Below are 18,336 nucleotides of genomic sequence, written 5' to 3' on the forward strand. Positions count from 1 at the left end.
ATATATATATATATATATATATATATATATATATATATATATATATATATATATATATATATATATATATTATTTATAGATGGTGATGGTGATGGTGATGGTGATGATGATGATGATGATGATGATGATGATGATGATGGTGATAATGGTGATAATGGTGATGATGATGACTCAACTTCGACCTAGCCCTAGCCTAAGTAATGCTACTATGCCTCAGCTCCGAAAGTCTGATCGCCTAGGCCTATATGTTTTTAGTCCGAGCCTAAGGTTAGACTGTAACATAATATAACTTTAATCGTGAGGGGTTGTTTTGAAGGAGAAAATATGCATAATGCTCATAGCCCACTGATACCTCACTGCTTGTCGGCATACGCACTCGTTATAGCAAAATCACTGCATGTTATCAACACACTTGGTTTGGCAAACTCATTGTTTGTGACAAATTCACTCGTTGTGACAAACGCCATAATCTCTTGGCTTCCGAAGAAAACACATCCTTATTTTCCAACTTAGTTTGAACTTCAACAAAACGAAGATTAAAGGAGAAATAAACTCTGGGTTTTTGCAGTGTACATGCGGTACGGGATAATTTTCTAATTTAATTGGTGAAATAACTAAGCAAAATAAACATTTGAACAACGGCCATTTTGCTAATTTGAGTATTGAGGGCGCTTCAAAAGTGACGTAGGTGAACCACTTCGTAACTTCAAAACAATGAAGCTTTGCATACGAGTTATAGTCTATTCACACTATGTTCGAGCTTCTCGCTTAGCTTATTTCGCCGGTTAAAATGCCTGAATGCCAAGCCTTTGGTTGTGTTAACCGAAGAGGGGAAGAGGGAGCAGGAAAAGGAAAAAGATATTTCGTTATTCCAGATGGAATAAAAGAGGGAAATCCGGAATCCGGAAAAGAGAAGAGGGAACTTTCACTGAGGTGTACAGTACCTGTTCGTCATGTTCTCAGCAGCCGTAGGATCCGTCTTCTTGTACATCAAGAAATTTACAAAACAGAGTTCTAAATTAACTGGCTGCAAACATATCTGGGAGAATGCAGGTCTGTTGGTCAGACATTCTCCTGCGTTCAACAAAGCTTTTTTTTTTCCGCGAACAATCCATGACAGCAAACAGAGTGCACACAGACACCATTCTTCACAGTGGCTCGCGGAACTGGTACTCGTACCAGCAACGGAATTCGAGCCAACATCACTAACAGTCGCGGACTGTGATTCTTTGCACAACACCTCCTCTCGATGTCTCAGTTCTTCCTCTGAATATTCTGGTTCGAAAAGGTACGATTCCAATCCAAAGGCTTCCATTTTCTTTTTCAAGATATTTGATCGACAGTAAATGATTTAACTTTTGGAGTGCAATGATGGAGGTAAGTATCGCTATCGCTAGGACTGAGTATGCGGTGAAAGCAATCTAAACACGGTAAAATCAAATCGTTGAAAAGATCCCAAAATTTATATTTCCACTGATTCTCGTTACAATAATAAATTTTACACACTTTATAAGCATTTTTACAGATCAATAAAAACAAAAGATATCTTTGATCGATATTTTATTCATTACTATTGTTGAAAGTTCAATTCTAATTATTTTAGGGATTTTCAACTATTTTTTCTTGAAATACGCCAAGTCGCTAGCTTTCACGGTACCTCCGGAAACTGGCTCAATTCAAACAAAATGGCGCGACACATGAACTACATTCAAATCGTTTTTTTTTCATCTCAAAGAGGGGATTTTATGCTTTTTTATTGCTTTAACTGGAAAGACCATCTGTCAAAACGAAAGAATGGATGCAAAAAATTCTAGGTTTATTTCTCCTTTAAGATGTGCCAAGTTGTGTATTTGCAGCCATGAAAAGTGACATTCATTACACGAATTGTATACAAATATTGTTACATGCATCCTTGCAATTAAACAGAATTTCAAGAAATCTTGAAATAAGAATTCCATTTCTACCTAAGTTTATTCGTATGTTTGTTTGAGTGACGTAAGTAGGTGTTAATCTGCGGTCATAGTAGATTTGAGGTTCAAGTAGAAACAGTTTTATCATTTTCGTAGTCATTCAGAACATTAGCTAATATAATTTTAACCCAACAAAGGCACACAAGGAATTGCATGTAAACATGCTACATGTGTACTATGTCTTTAACTAGAGGGCGTGAACGTCGCAGAGTTGCCTTGAAAAGGTGACGATAAAATTGACGACAGTTAATTTGTTCGGTGACAGCGACGTGAGCAGGCTGATGTGTTGTTTCACTGGCTAGTTTGGATAAAATCATATTTTCCATTAAAATCTAAAAAGGAAATTATTATTGGTAAGAGTTCTGTGAAATTTCATGTTTGTAATTGGCTGAGAAAGATGTAATCACTTATTTACTGAAGTTTTTAAAGGTAAGAAAAACAGAAAGACCGACAGAGAAAACAAGAAGTACCTCAATTGCACACTGACAGCCACACAGAAAAATAACAAATAATATACCGGAGGAAATGAAGTAAACGGCGAGGAGAATGATATAGTAATGAGGGGATTATATTTTAGTCGATATTTTATTATTCTAGAGTCTACTGTGACTGTGTGAGGTATTATACATCAGATTAAAGTTTTACATTTTGTTTCCTCTCTGCGGTTTACGTGCCATCCTTTTGGAACCACAAGCGTACGTTCTTGAGAATTTGACGAAAATGCGTCCGGAAAAACTTGCGCTCGTCCTTTTAACAGTGATAGTCATGGTGGAAGGTAAGCGTAATTTTTCTGTTGTGGTTGGTACGGTAATGTACGTTTAAGTTTCAAGATTCATTAACGCAGATTAATCTCTCAGAAGCTTTTGTGTATATATATATATATATGTATATGTATATATATATATATATATAGCCTATATATATATATATATATATATAGATATATATATTTATATATATATATATATATATATATATATATATATATATATATATATATATATATATATATATGTACCTCTACTTTACATTTACGCATTTCGTGTTTTTTATACTATGCATTCAATTAATACCTCTAATTTAAATTTAGATTTAAGTAAATAAATTACAGTTTTACTCGAACTTTTACATGTGACAGGTGTTAAAACATCAAACATTGGATACCCATGTAGTCCTGCTAGTAGACCATCGAAAGTTCCAACAGACAGCAACACAGATGTGTCTCCCTCTATTACAGAGGATGCTGAAACCACACCCAGTAAGTATAGATTTCTGCTTCACTTTGTAGCCAATTAAGAATTATAGTTGCAAAAGCAGCTAATAGCATAAAAGGATAAAGTGAAAACTTGTAAGATAGAGAATAATGCAGGGGGGGGGGGGGAGGTTTAATGCAGCATTCTAGCAGTATTCTACAACAGAATTAACAAGGAAATCTATGATCCCCTTTCTGACGTCGAATGACATTTGGTTTTCTCACTACGATATTATTATGTTTACATTAGCAAAGGTAACACATTAGAGAGTACAACATATCATAAAAGACATATAAAGAACTAAATATGATGATCAATATGACGGTAACGATTATGATTTGTTAAGATGTTCTTATATTATTTTATTTTGTTAAAAAGGAATTTTACTTTCAAGGTTGCAATTGTTTAGTTTGTTATTATGCATGCAGTTTTTGTTCAAATAACACGTCACGATTTTACAGCTAAATATTTTTTCGTTCTTTTTTATTTAAAGGACTGACGCCATTGATGATTTGGTACAATGTTCTTATTTTATTTTGTGACATTTGAATATTTATCTTCAAGGTTGCAACTCTTTAATTGTTGCTGGAAAGAACTATTCTATGGCAAAGAATGCCTGTGGAGAAATTGGAGGGAAAATGTTCGGTTATGAGCATGTGCAGTCCAATAAAACAGCAGAGGTAAGCACGGATGATTAATGTGGCGATACATTAAAACCCAAAATCCTGTCTCTGTTGTTGTTTTAATTATCATTATGACTGGCTTAATTAGGTGTGACTACATGGGATTGGTAAAAGAGAGGAAGAAGGGATTGGAGCCAATGAACCTACACAGAGTGTTTTGGAATCTTCTGTCAAGTTCAAATATATGTAGAATGTCATTAAAAATAAAAGTTATTCATACAACTAGTATCTCCACCTCTTATAGTTTGCCCCTTCCAAACTTTTAGCCACCTACTGCTATAATGGAAAGGACAAATTATTGCCTAATATATAACCAACTTAGTATGTCAGAGATTTCAAAGACATTATTAGATCTTAGGGTCTCAATTTAACATATATTATATCTACCATATATATTTTTTATATTTCTCTTAGTCTAAGACACACATCTGTTTCTCGTCAGTGTAATATCAGTAACCTGCGACTGTAGTTTAACCGATATCTTATTCTTCTATCAGGAGACATTCGGGTATCTGATGAGTACACATGCAGAATCTTCTTCCTGCCAGTATGTGTGGGTTGATATTATTCGAAAAGATGATAATAATTTCGAATGGAGTGAAGGTCCCGACTTTGTCGATAGTGATAGGTATGTATCAGGGTAGCCTAAATCTCAGTCCGTTCTTGTGTTTCATACCAAAGACGGCTCAGCCTAAATCCCATGGTTGATATTGTTGATATTATATGTATAGTCTAAGTAGGTATTGCCTACAGCGATATTATTACTACCAGGTACATGCATTTACGAAGGCACCATCATTTTTTTACTTACCGTATTTTGAACAACTATAGCGGACAAAATATATCAGATCAGGCTAGTTCATTAATTCAATTTAACATGAAAGAATTGTCCTGCTAGAAATGTATTTTTGACCGATGAACAATATATTCTAACCAACCTGATGAAGTTTATGGAACGCCAAACGGACAACACCGAGGACGAAAAAAGGATGCGTAACTTTAATCAATTTGAAAGAAGTATTCTATTTGAACAGTTGTTGCTTTTGTTATTTCTGCAGTTGGTGGGCTGATGATCAACCTCAGTATAAAGCCTGGGAGGAATGTGTTGCATGTGGACGAAATGACAACTGGAAGCTTCATGACATAAGTTGTACCGGAAGCTTGTGTACTATATGCATGGATGCATGGTGCAACTCCGGCTAATCTAATTATACTGACAAATTTAAAAACTACATAGGATTATTTAAAATATTCCCTTTCTGCGATAAATGAAGATATTTTCATCTGTACGTGTCTATACACAGTTTTATTGGTATATAAATTGGTCAATTGATGTCATTAAATTAACATGTTATGATCAAATAACAATCATTTCATAATTAAAGTTAATTTCTCCCCTCTTTTTTTTGGTTTGGGCGTAGACCTATTGACAAAGTTGCTATTTTTCCATGTTCTATTTCTGTGCTCTCTTATACTCTTGAAACACAATCTCATTGGCGAATATCTTGACAAACGGAAGAAATAAATATTAGTCACAAAGTTACAGTTGTAGCTTGTTACAATGGGGAGGGGGTGATGGGGGCGGGAGTGGAAGGGAGGGACAAGCCTTATCGAGAAGATCCTGCAGGATGGCGGGTATATAAAGCAGAATTATATAAGTAAAACTCAAAAAGGTGTAAAGTAGATAAGCAAATTATTCAGAATGGAAACATAAAAAAATAACCAACAACCAACCAGGGAAATGGATCTGACCACACTGACTGTCCCAGCCCTGTCAAACCAGCGTACCAGGAGTAACTAACCACGAAAGTAGAGCACTCCCTGAAAGTAAACTTTACTAGTTTATCTAACAACCCATCTAGTTAATGGGTCCATAGACTGAGGGCCTCTCCCTCTGCCAGAACCCACGGTCCTCACAGTTTATGCAGTCTAGCTTATCAAGAGAGGCTTTTAGCTTAGTTTCAGCATATGTTTTATTCACCAAACACCTGGGTAGTAGGTCCGTAATGAGGGGAACGAGGAGAAATGTGTCTTTTACATAATTGTTTTGAAATAATTAAGTCATCATGAAGTGGGGGGGGGGGGGGGATGGGATTGGCTGCTTCAAGAAACTTCTTATTAAATATGGGTTGTAAATACCATATGAGGTATGTATGTGGTATGGCTAGGAGCTAGGAGGTATGGAATATGCCATAAAATGCATTGATATACATAAACCATTTTAAAGGGTTAAAAATTGTATTCTATGTATACTTAATAGTTTTTGTTTTCCTACACACGAATATTGCTGTTACGACTTAACTATCATCACTTATTTCTAAATTTTAGTTGAGTGCACCTAAAGAGGGTTAGAGAAGGAAGTAGTGAGCTTTTAAACAAACACCTTACTGTGTGTAATAACAACATGAATGGTAAACGAGAAGTTTTCATGACCATGTTATTAATATATGTATATCAGAGATTATATATTGGATTACAACTTGGTCTATGAGATCTAATCTGATCATGCCCTTTGGCTCTACACAGATATGTCATGTGGGTCAAAACTGTTAATAGTCTATACTTTACCCACATTGTGTAAAGAATTTACCCCGCATTCGTGCAGTATAACAGCAAAGGTTTGATTTTTATTTTGTTTTGCACGTGTAAAGTCTTTGAGTTTTTTATCATGTGCAATGCGTGTCCTTTCAGTTTTTATTTTCATCGTTAAAGAAACACAGAATGTAGTTTAGATAGAAGACGGCTTCGCTCAATAAACGGAATGTAAGTGATCGGACTTACCAACTCCATTGAAGCCTTTTCTTTGTCGTCTATTTATTGGTTCTTTTTTTTTTGCGTTAAGAACCCAAGCAATTATATTCATGGAATCCCCTTAAAAGATACTTAAGACTTGTAATTATTTATCAAACGTTTTCTAGTTATAGGTCAAGGTGGAGTACTTTATCGGGTATATAACTTCAGTCAAAGTGAAAATAACTTACGTCTAATATTCTTCCGAGCTATAAGAGCATTTTTTAACGCCAAAGAATATGCAAAGTATGAGTGACAGTTAAGAAAATTGGTGATCGCAGTTTCCAAGACACACTTCTGTGCTTATGGAATTCACTTTCGGAACATTTAAGGTACATGGTGTCATCATCATCATCATCATCATCATCATCATCATCATCATCATCATCATCATCATCATCATCATCATCATCATCATCATCATCATCATCATCATCATCATCATCATCATCATCATCATCATCATCATCATCATCATCATCATCATCATCATCATCATCATCATCATTTTGATCTTGACCATCATGATCATGTCATTGATGATCATCATTACCATAATCATATCATCATCATTATTACTGTAATCGTTATCATTATCATTATTTTATTATCGTCATGATCATGATGATAATCATTATCATCATCCTCATCATTATCACTATCATCATCATCACCATCATCATCCTCATTAACATCATCACCATTATCATCATCATTGTCATCATCAACACCACAACCGCCATCACCCATTCAACAGCAAGATTGTATTCTTTTCTTTGCCTTAAGGATTTTTTTTGTGGTTTTGTCTTACCCAATACATCAATCTAACAAGCTGACAAAAACACACCTACAGATGGAAACCTGATTTGCTATAAAATATTGATATGAAACGTTTCTAGTTAGGTTGTATTATATTTAATATCAAATCAGAGATGTGCGTTTACTTCATAACGGTATACAATGATGTTCAGTAACACTTTAATAAAGTAATACACAGTACAAAGGCGAAGTACATTCTTTTTAACGAAAACATTGTTTAAGCTTCCTTATAAAATATCCTTCATTCCTAAAACACAAGACAACATGCACGTATTTTTGAGCGTAACGTTGTGCATTTAAGGAGGAATTGGGAACAAACTTGGCTGTATTAAACTATCAAGGCCCGCCATATGCTTAAAATGCACATTATAATATTGTTGAATAGGTATACATTAAAAGTAATTAATAATTAAATGTCTATATTAATGGTCTAAATTATATTTCACATTATGATTTGAAAGATATTTCATTATTACATTGACAACTATAAATAGCTACAAAGGGACTTCATGAATGTCACCAGGATTCTTTCTCGTTCATCAGTTCAAAATATATGTAACTCTGGCTGTCAGGAATACGATTCTCTACATACCATGAGTTAATTCTAAACATATATTTATATCAGGACTTGAATGTGTTGTGTCTTTATGACATGCTTTTGGTATTTGATCTTTATCCTTTGACCTGTGACACTTGTAGTTCCTGAGGTATTTCAAATATAGGCGTACTACCATACGTCTTACATCTGTCGTACCTTCTGGTCTTATTATATTTGAGACAACAACAAAAACTCTGAGACCCATAGAAAACACAGTCTTACTCCTTTGGAATGTATCATGCTTTCAAAGTCATGTTAGAGGCTGTCATTTTGTCAAATTAAATCTGTGATTTCAAAAGTACCACTAAGCTTTGTAAAAATATTTTTTTCTTTAAGAGTCAGTATGGTTTTCGTTGACATTATTCTACTTATATGGCAGTAATTGACCTAGTTGATAAAGGGGGGGGGGTGCTCTCGATAATAATGAATATGGTCTTGGTGTTTTCTTAGATTTATCAAAGGTATTTGATACAGTTAATCATCAAATTCTTCTTCGTAAACTACATCACTATGGGGTTAGGGGTACAGCTTTTAATCGGTTCTTATCGTATCTTACAAATAGACAGCAATATGTTTCCCTAGGGTCGTGTAATTCAGATTATCAAAATATTTCATGTGGTGTTCCTCAGGGTTCGATTTTGGGTCCTCTTTTATTTCTTATTTATATTAACGATATTGGTAATGCCTCAAATCACATGTCTTATATACTTTTTGCTGATGATACAAATTTATTTTACAAACACAAAGATCCTCATTTTGCAGCAAGAGTTATAACTACCGAGCTTAATAAGATTTCTGAATGGTTTCAAGTAAATAAGTTATCACTGAATACATGTAAGTCTAATTATATAATATTTCACCCCCGCAAAAGCCCAACCCCATTATTAACTTATTTATAGGGAATGACAAATAAATTGTGCTCATTCTACTAAATTTCTAGGTTTAATCATTGACAATAATCTAAGCTGGAAGCTTCAAGTTCAGAAAGTATCTAAGACAGTCTCCAAAACATTAATATCTTGTATAAGTTCAAAGACCTTTTTTTCTAAGCAAGTACTCCTTTCATTATATAACACCCTTATTTTACCACACTTAAACTATTGTGCAATTGTCTGGGCTAACTCGCACCCATCTATTGTTAATCGCCTATTCATCCTCCAGACGCGTGCCATACGATGTATCAACAATGTTCTGTACCGTGATCACACTGCACCTTTTTTCAAAGACAACCGGATACTTAAGCATATTTGACTTATACCACTACCAATTAGGAATCTTTATGTACAAATTTAATCACAATTTACTTCCACCCAATTTTAGCTCTTTTTTCATCAAGGCGGGCAATATAGGGACAATTATTTTCATAGATTATGTCGTTCTTCTTCTTACCAAAAGACAATCCGCATAAGTGGCCCAACGTTCTGGAATTCTCTAGATGTCAACTTACGTACCCAACCCTCTTTGAGTTCCTTTAAATTGGCTTTAAAAAATCATTTGTTAGATAAGTACTGATCTTTTTTAATTTGTTTTTCTCCCTGCTTCATCTTCTTCTTTTGGGGTGGGTGGAACTTATATAAGTTAAAGTTTAGTAATAAGTAAATCACTTAATTAAGTATAGAGGGTGGCCTGGAATTTATATAAGCATTGCTTCTGCCAGGTCTCCCCCGCAGTGATAATTACATTGTAAATAAGATCGTTCTTTTCATGACTGTATGTGTACTTCAACATTTTGATGCTTCTGTACTATCTTCTATGTATTTTTTTGTATTATCATCTTGCGGAAATAAAGAGATAATATACTTGAAGGTAAAACCATTTCTTGTTGAACACAAGGTTTGTGGTACCGTTATGAATCCAATATTAAGTTTGTTCATATTCACACATGCACACAAAAGTTCTATATTGAGGAATAAGCACGTTAACTTGGAAAAACTCAGTCACATCTATATCGTTTAATAAGCAGTACAGTCAGTATAAAAGAACATAAAAAATCCTTTCAAAAGTGACTAGATGATATAATACTTATATCCCTAGCCTTGCTCAAGTTTCCATTATTGTCATTAAATTATTGGTATCGTTCAAAAGAGAAAAAAAATCTGTTAGACAAAGCGTGTTTATTACATATGCCATGTGAGCGATTACTGTTATAAACGAAATCTTTTTGTAAAGCAAGCAGCATTGGTTGAATGGTTAATAAATTTATGTTATACCGATATCCATTGTATTAACATCTATTTAACTGTAAATCGATCATGAGAAGGTTTAATAGACGCTTGACTATTCAAACATTATATAGTTCTTTTCTTTCTTAAAGAATTAAAAAAATCAAAGAAGGACAAAAAGAGAGAGAAGAAAGAAAGAAAGAAAGATAGAGAGAGAGAAAGAAAGAAAGAATGAAAGAAAGAAAGTAAGAGAGAAATACAAGAGAGAAAGGGATAAATAAGGAGAAACAGAACAAAGGGCACAGCAAGCAGCAATCTCATAAAGTGAATATTAATAAAGCAAAGTATATTTAGAAAACGTTGGCTTAGGAGAGAAGAGTTCGAAGGGATATTAAATATAACATCCTAAAAGCGTTACTTTTTGAGAAACTCATGAAACAGACAGATTGATATCGCTAGAAAATATTAATTTCGCTTTGATGTATATAAAACTAAAGACGAATAATAGCAGACGATATTGCTTAGTTATTGATTTAGAATCCAATGTGAGAAGCACTGTTCAGTAGGTCACACTTCATACGGTTGTTAATGTCTTGCACTATTCAATCGAATGGTTCTGTGAAGGTTTATATGCAGATTATTATAATACGTGGTTAGTAATGAAGCCAAAACATACTGCTAAACCCGTCTGTAACAGAATCACCGTCGACAGGAAGTTGCTTCTATGAAATAACCCTCGTTCTAACTTTTTTCCAAATTTAGCAACGAAAAAGAACAACATTTTCTTGTTTGAATCCAAAGTAAGGGTTATATCTTGGCATATTTGTTGTTCTCCTAGCTTAACGTTAAACCATACAACTTTTATTTATCTATAAATATATATATATATATATGTATATATATATATATATATGAATGAACTGTAACTGAATGAACAACACATCATCAGTGATGATTACATGATACTATATTAACCAACCAGAACCAATAACGTAATAATAAATATATATATATATATATATTTATTTATATATATATATATATATATATATATATATATATGTATATATATATATATATATATATATATATATATATATATATATTATTACGTTATTGGTTCTGGTTGGTTAATATAGTATCATGTAATCATCACTGATGATGTGTTGTTCATTCAGTTACGGTATAGTATTCTCATGGACATATGATGTGTTTTATCAGCAGCCTATGCTAAGCGTCCTGGCTACAAAACATAATGTCAGGGAATTATGATAATGCGGTATTGCTAGGCAACAGAAACAAACATCCGGTATTGGTTCTGGTTGGCTAATATTATATCATGTGATCATCACTGATGATGTGTTGTTCATTCAGTAACGGTATAGTATGTTCATGGAGCTTTTACGGATGATGTGTTTCATCAGCAGGGTATGCTAAGCGTTCAGGCTACAAACCATTATGCCAGGGAATTATGAAAATGCGGTGTTACTAGGCAACAGAAACATCCATATCAAGATCATTAGGACCTCTAGTAATAAACAAATGAATGAAGGATAGTCTTAACAAGTTAACTAATCCACTACATGTTGTTCTATACCGATGCCCATGCATAAATGCAATATTGAGACTACTTAGTTGAACATATACACACAATTATGTATGTACTGTGGCATCAATAAATGCAATAGGATTGTTTACAAAGCATTATAAAATTTTCAAAAAGAAAGGTGTTAAATATTATCCAACGGGGGCTTTATTGTTTACATGAAGTTGAAAGGAGATAATTTGGTTGAGTTATTACAATATGAAAACCAATGAATTAATATTAAACATTTAGGCCTGTATATTGATGTACCCATTTCATCGTTCCATAAGTTTTAGCTATTGTCAGAGTTTTAACATGATAAAATAATTATTCACACGCTCAGTTTTCTTGGATCCATAATTAATAATAAATAAAGTCAATTAAGTCAAGCACTTTATGACGATATAGAGTGAAAAACATCCGACTTCTAGCTTTCGGGTTTCATGCCCAACCATAGAATCAGATTCTGAAGACATCATATTCAAAATATGCTTCTGTGGATTGTCATTGAGCGGGGACCTACATAAGATAAGGTACACCTGTATATGAAAGTTACAAACTGGGTTTTGGTTCAGCTAGTTGTTTGTTCTCCCACATCATGATTCATTGTGGTGCCTTCACTTTCCTCAGTATTCGAGCAAGTGAGTAGATGCTGTGTTACACGCTACTCCATCGGATGGGGACGTTAAGTGACAGCCGGCCCCGTGAGGAGGAATTAATAAACGTCAAAAAAAGTCTTTGGTTTTCTTTCTTATATAAAAATCATATATTGACATAAAGAAAATAATATTGTTACAATCAAAACTCAAACAGTTGAATGAAAACTCGGAAGCTAAGCACTCGCTACTTTGCGTCACAGTTTGACAGACAAATTAACAACATAATTAGTAAAGTAAAGTAACTTTTTAGTGTCGTTCAGAATTGTGATTCATTTTCATCAAGTAATAAAATGATTATCTTTGTTTACAAAAGGACTCACCATCAGGGAACCATATCTATAATTAGAGAGTTGACAAAACAAAATGGTGCGATAGGGCTTCCACATTGTAATGAAAGAGTACTTTGTGTACGTGGTGTTACATTTTCTGGCTGCGGTCGACCACATCCCTTGAAGAGTTAAATTGATTGTTTACATATTTACAGGAATAAGTGACTACCTTTGGTAATCAAACTAATGAATCCAAGGTGTTCAACCTTTGTTTTCTGGATGAAAATTGGGATCAGAGGAGTCTGGGTGGGGCGGCGGAGGGTAGAGCAAAAGTGGAACATGTGAGTTGGATTCGATTGGGTAAAACACAAAATCACCTCAACAGTCACGATAGAAGGAGATTAATATGATGTGGGTTTTTTTTTTCAATTCAATGGCTACAACGGAATATGAGATTATGTTTTCAAAATTTTACACACATGCATATAACGTGGCTCTGCAATAAATGTAAGCACGTGTGTAATTATATATAAGCACACTATTACCAATGAACGGCATCGGTTATAAATGTTTTGCTTTAAGTTCATAGAGCAAGGCGTCAAAGAAATGTACAGATAAGTAGTTTTTTACCATTGTGTCAATTTTTAACATTCGGAGAACAATCAATCTGTCTCTTTCACTTATTTACCTATCGGAAGGAATAAGTACATAAATGGGCTATCACCAGTATATAAGAACCACATTAACATCAGTGACAAGGCCTGTTTTATTCCACAAGGTTGTTTGATTTTTTTTATAATTTACAACATTCAATGAAAATGTTCGGTCTCTGGCAACACTGGATCAGATGGACTTGTACTTTTATATACGAGGTGTACACAGTGCGAAGACTTACGATAGTTTTATGATATCGCTTAATATGAACAAAACCCGTTGACATCTAATTAGTTTTCTACCGCTTTGGATATACAAGGATCAATTTATTTCCCAAGAAAAGTAAACAAATAAGAGACGACAACAATTGATTCTTAACATTTTGTATTGCTCGACTAGAAGGTACCGACTGATGAGGTATTATGAAAAGCCAACAAAATCAGTCGCGTTAGCTATAGGCTAGCTGAAGAAAGCAATGTAAATAACTACCTTGCGGGTCACTCCATCGTCTCAACGGCGGGCTATGTATTAGTTGTTCTTATGCGCCTGATCTGTACATCTTCTAGGTATCGAACCACAATTAATTATTCCGTTGACTTACACTCTAAACTCATCACTTTCAAGACATGCCAAAGCATGGATATAAGTTTTCAACTGGTATATCCTACCCACCACACGATAGCTGAGATCTTGACCTATGATGGCATTTTCAAACTTTTATATCATGACCGTTTAAATTTTCAGCTAGAAGAGGAGCAAGTTGAGCATACCGAACCCCCACCTTTCCATCTGCTCGCTCGGAGTATATCAACATTTAACCAAAGATTTTCTAAAATGAATATATCACCCTTCGATCCTCCCTTTATTCACACCATCTGTACTTTAAATTATGCTCTTTCATATCAAGGCAGATAAAACAAAGGCAGTAACTGATAACATGCTTAAACAAGTTTTACCTTAGGTATTTTTATCTCTTTTCTCTGACCTTTCGAGCGCATGAGCACTACTTTAATTGTGGTGCGGTACCTTTACAGATCTCTGAAGTACAGTGCACGATTGCGCGAAAGCGCTCATGAGGATGCAAACACGCCGGATGAACTTGCATAAAGACTCGATGGATGATTGCGTAGTTCAACGTTCCTATGATGCAGTTTTGGGAGCAGAAAGGGGATTTAGGTACTGCACCACAAATTAATTGCTACCATTGACTTACACACTAACTTTGTCACTTTCCGTGGCCTATAGAGCATAGATAGAATAGCATAGATGAAAACGCTAATCGTTCACTGTGAATTCTGGACTGCTCACATAGCGTAAACATCTTGTCGTGCAGGTTTCAGTAATATGAAAGCAAACTGCACCACTTGAATGGCATTAATCTCTCTCTATTGTTATAAACTTGTCTCGAATATGGAAGATGTGGTTCGTCATTGAGTATCGATAAAGTCCATTAGTGTGTTACGCGTTGGACATAACGGGGACTACCTGGTATTCCATTAATGGCAGTTTTCTTCTTCTGTTCTTTGTTCATCAACATGTAGTTCATTGACTTGTAAAACAAATAGAATAAAGAACAAGGAATCGGGTAACATTCTTCCGAGATCAAACTAATTTTATCCTGAGACGTGTACAACGAACAGATAGACCTAAGAGTTGAAGACATCCCCGAAGATCATGTGTATAGTATCTGTTCCCTTATTTCTAGGGGAATGGTTATACACACACCTGGCGATGATCACACAGTCACAGTCTCGATACAAGGGGACTGGGGTTGAGAGCGGATCAGACGTTCGGTAGTTTGGTTTTCGTGCCCTGGTTCTTTCCTGGGTGACTTGTCTTAAAAAAATTATCCCCGGTAATCAATCATGGGAGAATGATCGACAGGCAGATTTTGCTGTAACTTGATAACTCACTTAAATAATTAAATAATGAATAAGGCAGAATTTTAGTCTTGATATGTTATAATACAAAGAAAGCAGACAACTTTGAGTCCAATAATGTTTCTGTAGCTGTTCCAGTATTTTTCAAGATATGTATCGTTAAATATACTTAATTTCTGGAATATTCGTTTAGGCTAACTTAAGGTGACGTCAGCTCCTCACTGCAGTTCTTAAAATTAATGTTAATCCGTTGTTTTTGAGGTCAACCAGAATATGTTCGTTAATCTTCATCTAAGCAACGGAGCACCCTTGGATGGCATTCGACATCATTTGTCCTTAACAAATTTGTAATAAATTATACACATGTCATTTGAGACCATATAATCTTAATTTCTCCCATTGAGTTTAGTAGTGCAACTGAGGAACTAGTCTGATGAGCTGTGCAATACACTAATAGGTCCAGTCACTTTAACTAGTGAACCTCAACTGTTTAATGGTTCATTCCAAAAATCAAACAAAAATAAGTAAATGTGCTATACAACCCTAGCTAGACCGAGAGCAGTGGTTTTTAACGGTCCACGGCATCAAAGTTAATTTTGTTCCTGAAGTTATCAAAACACAATACGGGGTATATTTTTTGTGAATCTCAAACAAAGTTCTTAAGAATCACTCAGTTTCCGAAACTACCTATTATGGGACCATATTGACACTGGTATACTTTGGTTTTCTTGCAAAAGTGATATAAATTTAATTCTATGTATATGAAAATTTTATCTCATGGTCTTGCTGGCTTGCATGTCTCTGGCATTGCAACGAATATAATACTTGTTTTGGTGTAGGTTGTTTAAATCTTTGCCAAGTTGAACACAATTATGTCAAACAATGAGTTTCTTTAAGTTCCTGCAAACCCTTGTGAACCTCATGACTGTTTGAATGTTTTGCTTGGCTTACCATAAATAACCCATTACAATAAAAATCATTCCACCTTTAGGGTGACAAGAAAAAAAGGCTTTTAGGGAATTCGATGGCGCTAGTTTGAAACAGGGTGTTTTTTTTAATATAAAATAGTTATATGGCTTTTAAAGGCATCCGTAGATTCACTTTTAGGAGAATAGCGCGTCATCAGGCCACGTATTTAGTGGACGGTGGCTGCAAGCATGCCGGTCGCAGAGATGTCACCACCTCTGGCCAAAGGCAAGGATTCACGCACGCCACCTAGTACGCTTCTGGTCGATTTGACCGACCTTCTGCGCATCCTCCCGGGTTCTTTTGCGACAACAAGGGAGACATGGTACGGGATCCTAGGCCACAAAAAGTACCATACCTACAGCCAAAGGTATTATCGCCAGAGGCCTGTCTTGAACCCTAGCCACGATTTACACGACCGACGAGGAATGAGTCTTTCGTCACCCTCTTAACAGCATCGGCCACCACATCAGCTAGTAAATTATATGGTTGAATTAATATATCAAGACTTCAACGTGGACTGCTGAAAGAGAAAAAGAATTTTTGAACGTGTATAATCATTGATGGAGTCGAACTCAGTTCATCAGGTTACCAGTCCACTGCTCTACCATCTGAGCCATTTGACAAGTTAACATTTAACGAGCGTCAATTAGTATTATTTGTTGGATACAATCTATTGGTAACAGTAAATGACACTGCCTTCAACGAAATCTCCATTCATCCTGTTTCACTCTCATTAGAACAACGGATCTGAATATCTGTATTAACAAGAAGCTCACGCTTCAATGTCTTTGTATACGTTGCAGCAAGCAGTAAGAATGTCGTTTCCTTTCAAGACGTAAATGTACAATAGGCTTATTCCCCGATACTATCGATGAATTCGAAGCAAGCAGTAAAAGAAAAACGGATTCCGTGAAATCTTCTCAAAATATTCACAAAAGGTTGCTTACGATTATGCTCGAAAGAGATTTATTGCTGTAAGTTGTCTCCCTTAACAACTATATTCGAGGCAGACAATCATGAACTGGGATTAAGCCTGAAATTTCAACAAACAATACCTATTCACATTTCAAGACCTTTTCGCACGAGGAAGGGACAATACTTATTAAGTCAAACACGTTAACTACATGTGACTAATCTTATTTAGGGATCTGAATGGCTGGAAATAGCACAGTAATTCGAAACCCGAAACAGAATTCATAGGGTTTTGAGTTTATGCAAGTAGATTTGGGAAACACGGGGATCGGGAATTCGTCAACTACAAAACTTTCTTTAGTCCGCAGTGACTTGTTGTGTTTATTGATCCTCTGAAAATACAGTATTTGCGTGTACACCCCCCCCCCCCCCATGACTGTGTTCCACACAAATACAGAACTGTGTATTTAGTTTAATACAAAATATTAGAATCATCTTTATTAATATCAAATTTTGATCTATTATCAGCCAACGTTGTTTACAATTGTTGCATTTTGAAAGACTGAATGGTAATGAGGAAGGGACGGTGACGGGGACGGGGTTTGAATGTTTTTATAGCTTTTTTATGTGCAATACAAGTCAACAATCTGAAATGGTTGACTCTATCAGCAGCTAAAATCTCTATAAAGCATAAATTATAGGAGGCAATAGCATCCCTTTCAAGGTCGTAGCTACTCTCCCTTGACCGCCGCCCTCCTTCTCATTTAATTTGCCGATACGTAACTGAATCATGAAAATTGTATATTAGATCAGATCACTATAACAAAGAAATAAACGAACGGAATAAAAAATAGGTTTACTCCTCCTATTGATTTGAAAAGAGGTATTTGCGTCACCTCTCATAAAGTGTGGGTTTGAAATAATTGATATAGAACAAAAAATTATTTGTCTTTCATCCGGAACTCTGCTATACTTTATTATTTGTCTTTCATCCAGAACTCTGTTTTACTCTGTTTAACAAAGATGTTGTGTCATTAAAATAGGCGTGACATGACAAAAATCAGGTTTAAGCATGCAAGATATAAACGTAGCTAGGTAAATTGGGTAACCGTACGTAACCATGGTATCGTCCT

General features: G+C 35.0%; 1 protein-coding gene across 2 annotated transcripts; it reads left to right on the forward strand.

The window, feature by feature from the left end:
- The first annotated feature begins 1,185 nt into the window (after positions 1-1,185).
- Positions 1,186-6,936, forward strand: LOC139981141 (uncharacterized). Of its 2 annotated transcripts, none has more exons than XM_071993332.1 (6): positions 1,186-1,288; positions 2,665-2,745; positions 3,109-3,228; positions 3,788-3,903; positions 4,404-4,534; positions 4,965-6,936. In XM_071993332.1, the coding sequence occupies exons 2-6, from the start codon at positions 2,691-2,693 to the stop codon at positions 5,107-5,109; spliced, it is 567 nt and encodes a 188-aa protein (XP_071849433.1). In that variant the 5' UTR covers positions 1,186-1,288; positions 2,665-2,690; the 3' UTR covers positions 5,110-6,936. The 2 variants fall into 2 exon arrangements, with proteins under 2 accessions (XP_071849433.1, XP_071849430.1); XM_071993329.1 differs by lacking the exon at positions 1,186-1,288 and adding an exon at positions 2,052-2,323.
- The last annotated feature ends 11,400 nt before the right edge of the window (positions 6,937-18,336 follow it).

Source organism: Apostichopus japonicus, chromosome 15, assembly GCF_037975245.1.
Source record: "Apostichopus japonicus isolate 1M-3 chromosome 15, ASM3797524v1, whole genome shotgun sequence".
Lineage (NCBI taxonomy): Eukaryota > Metazoa > Echinodermata > Holothuroidea > Aspidochirotida > Stichopodidae > Apostichopus > Apostichopus japonicus.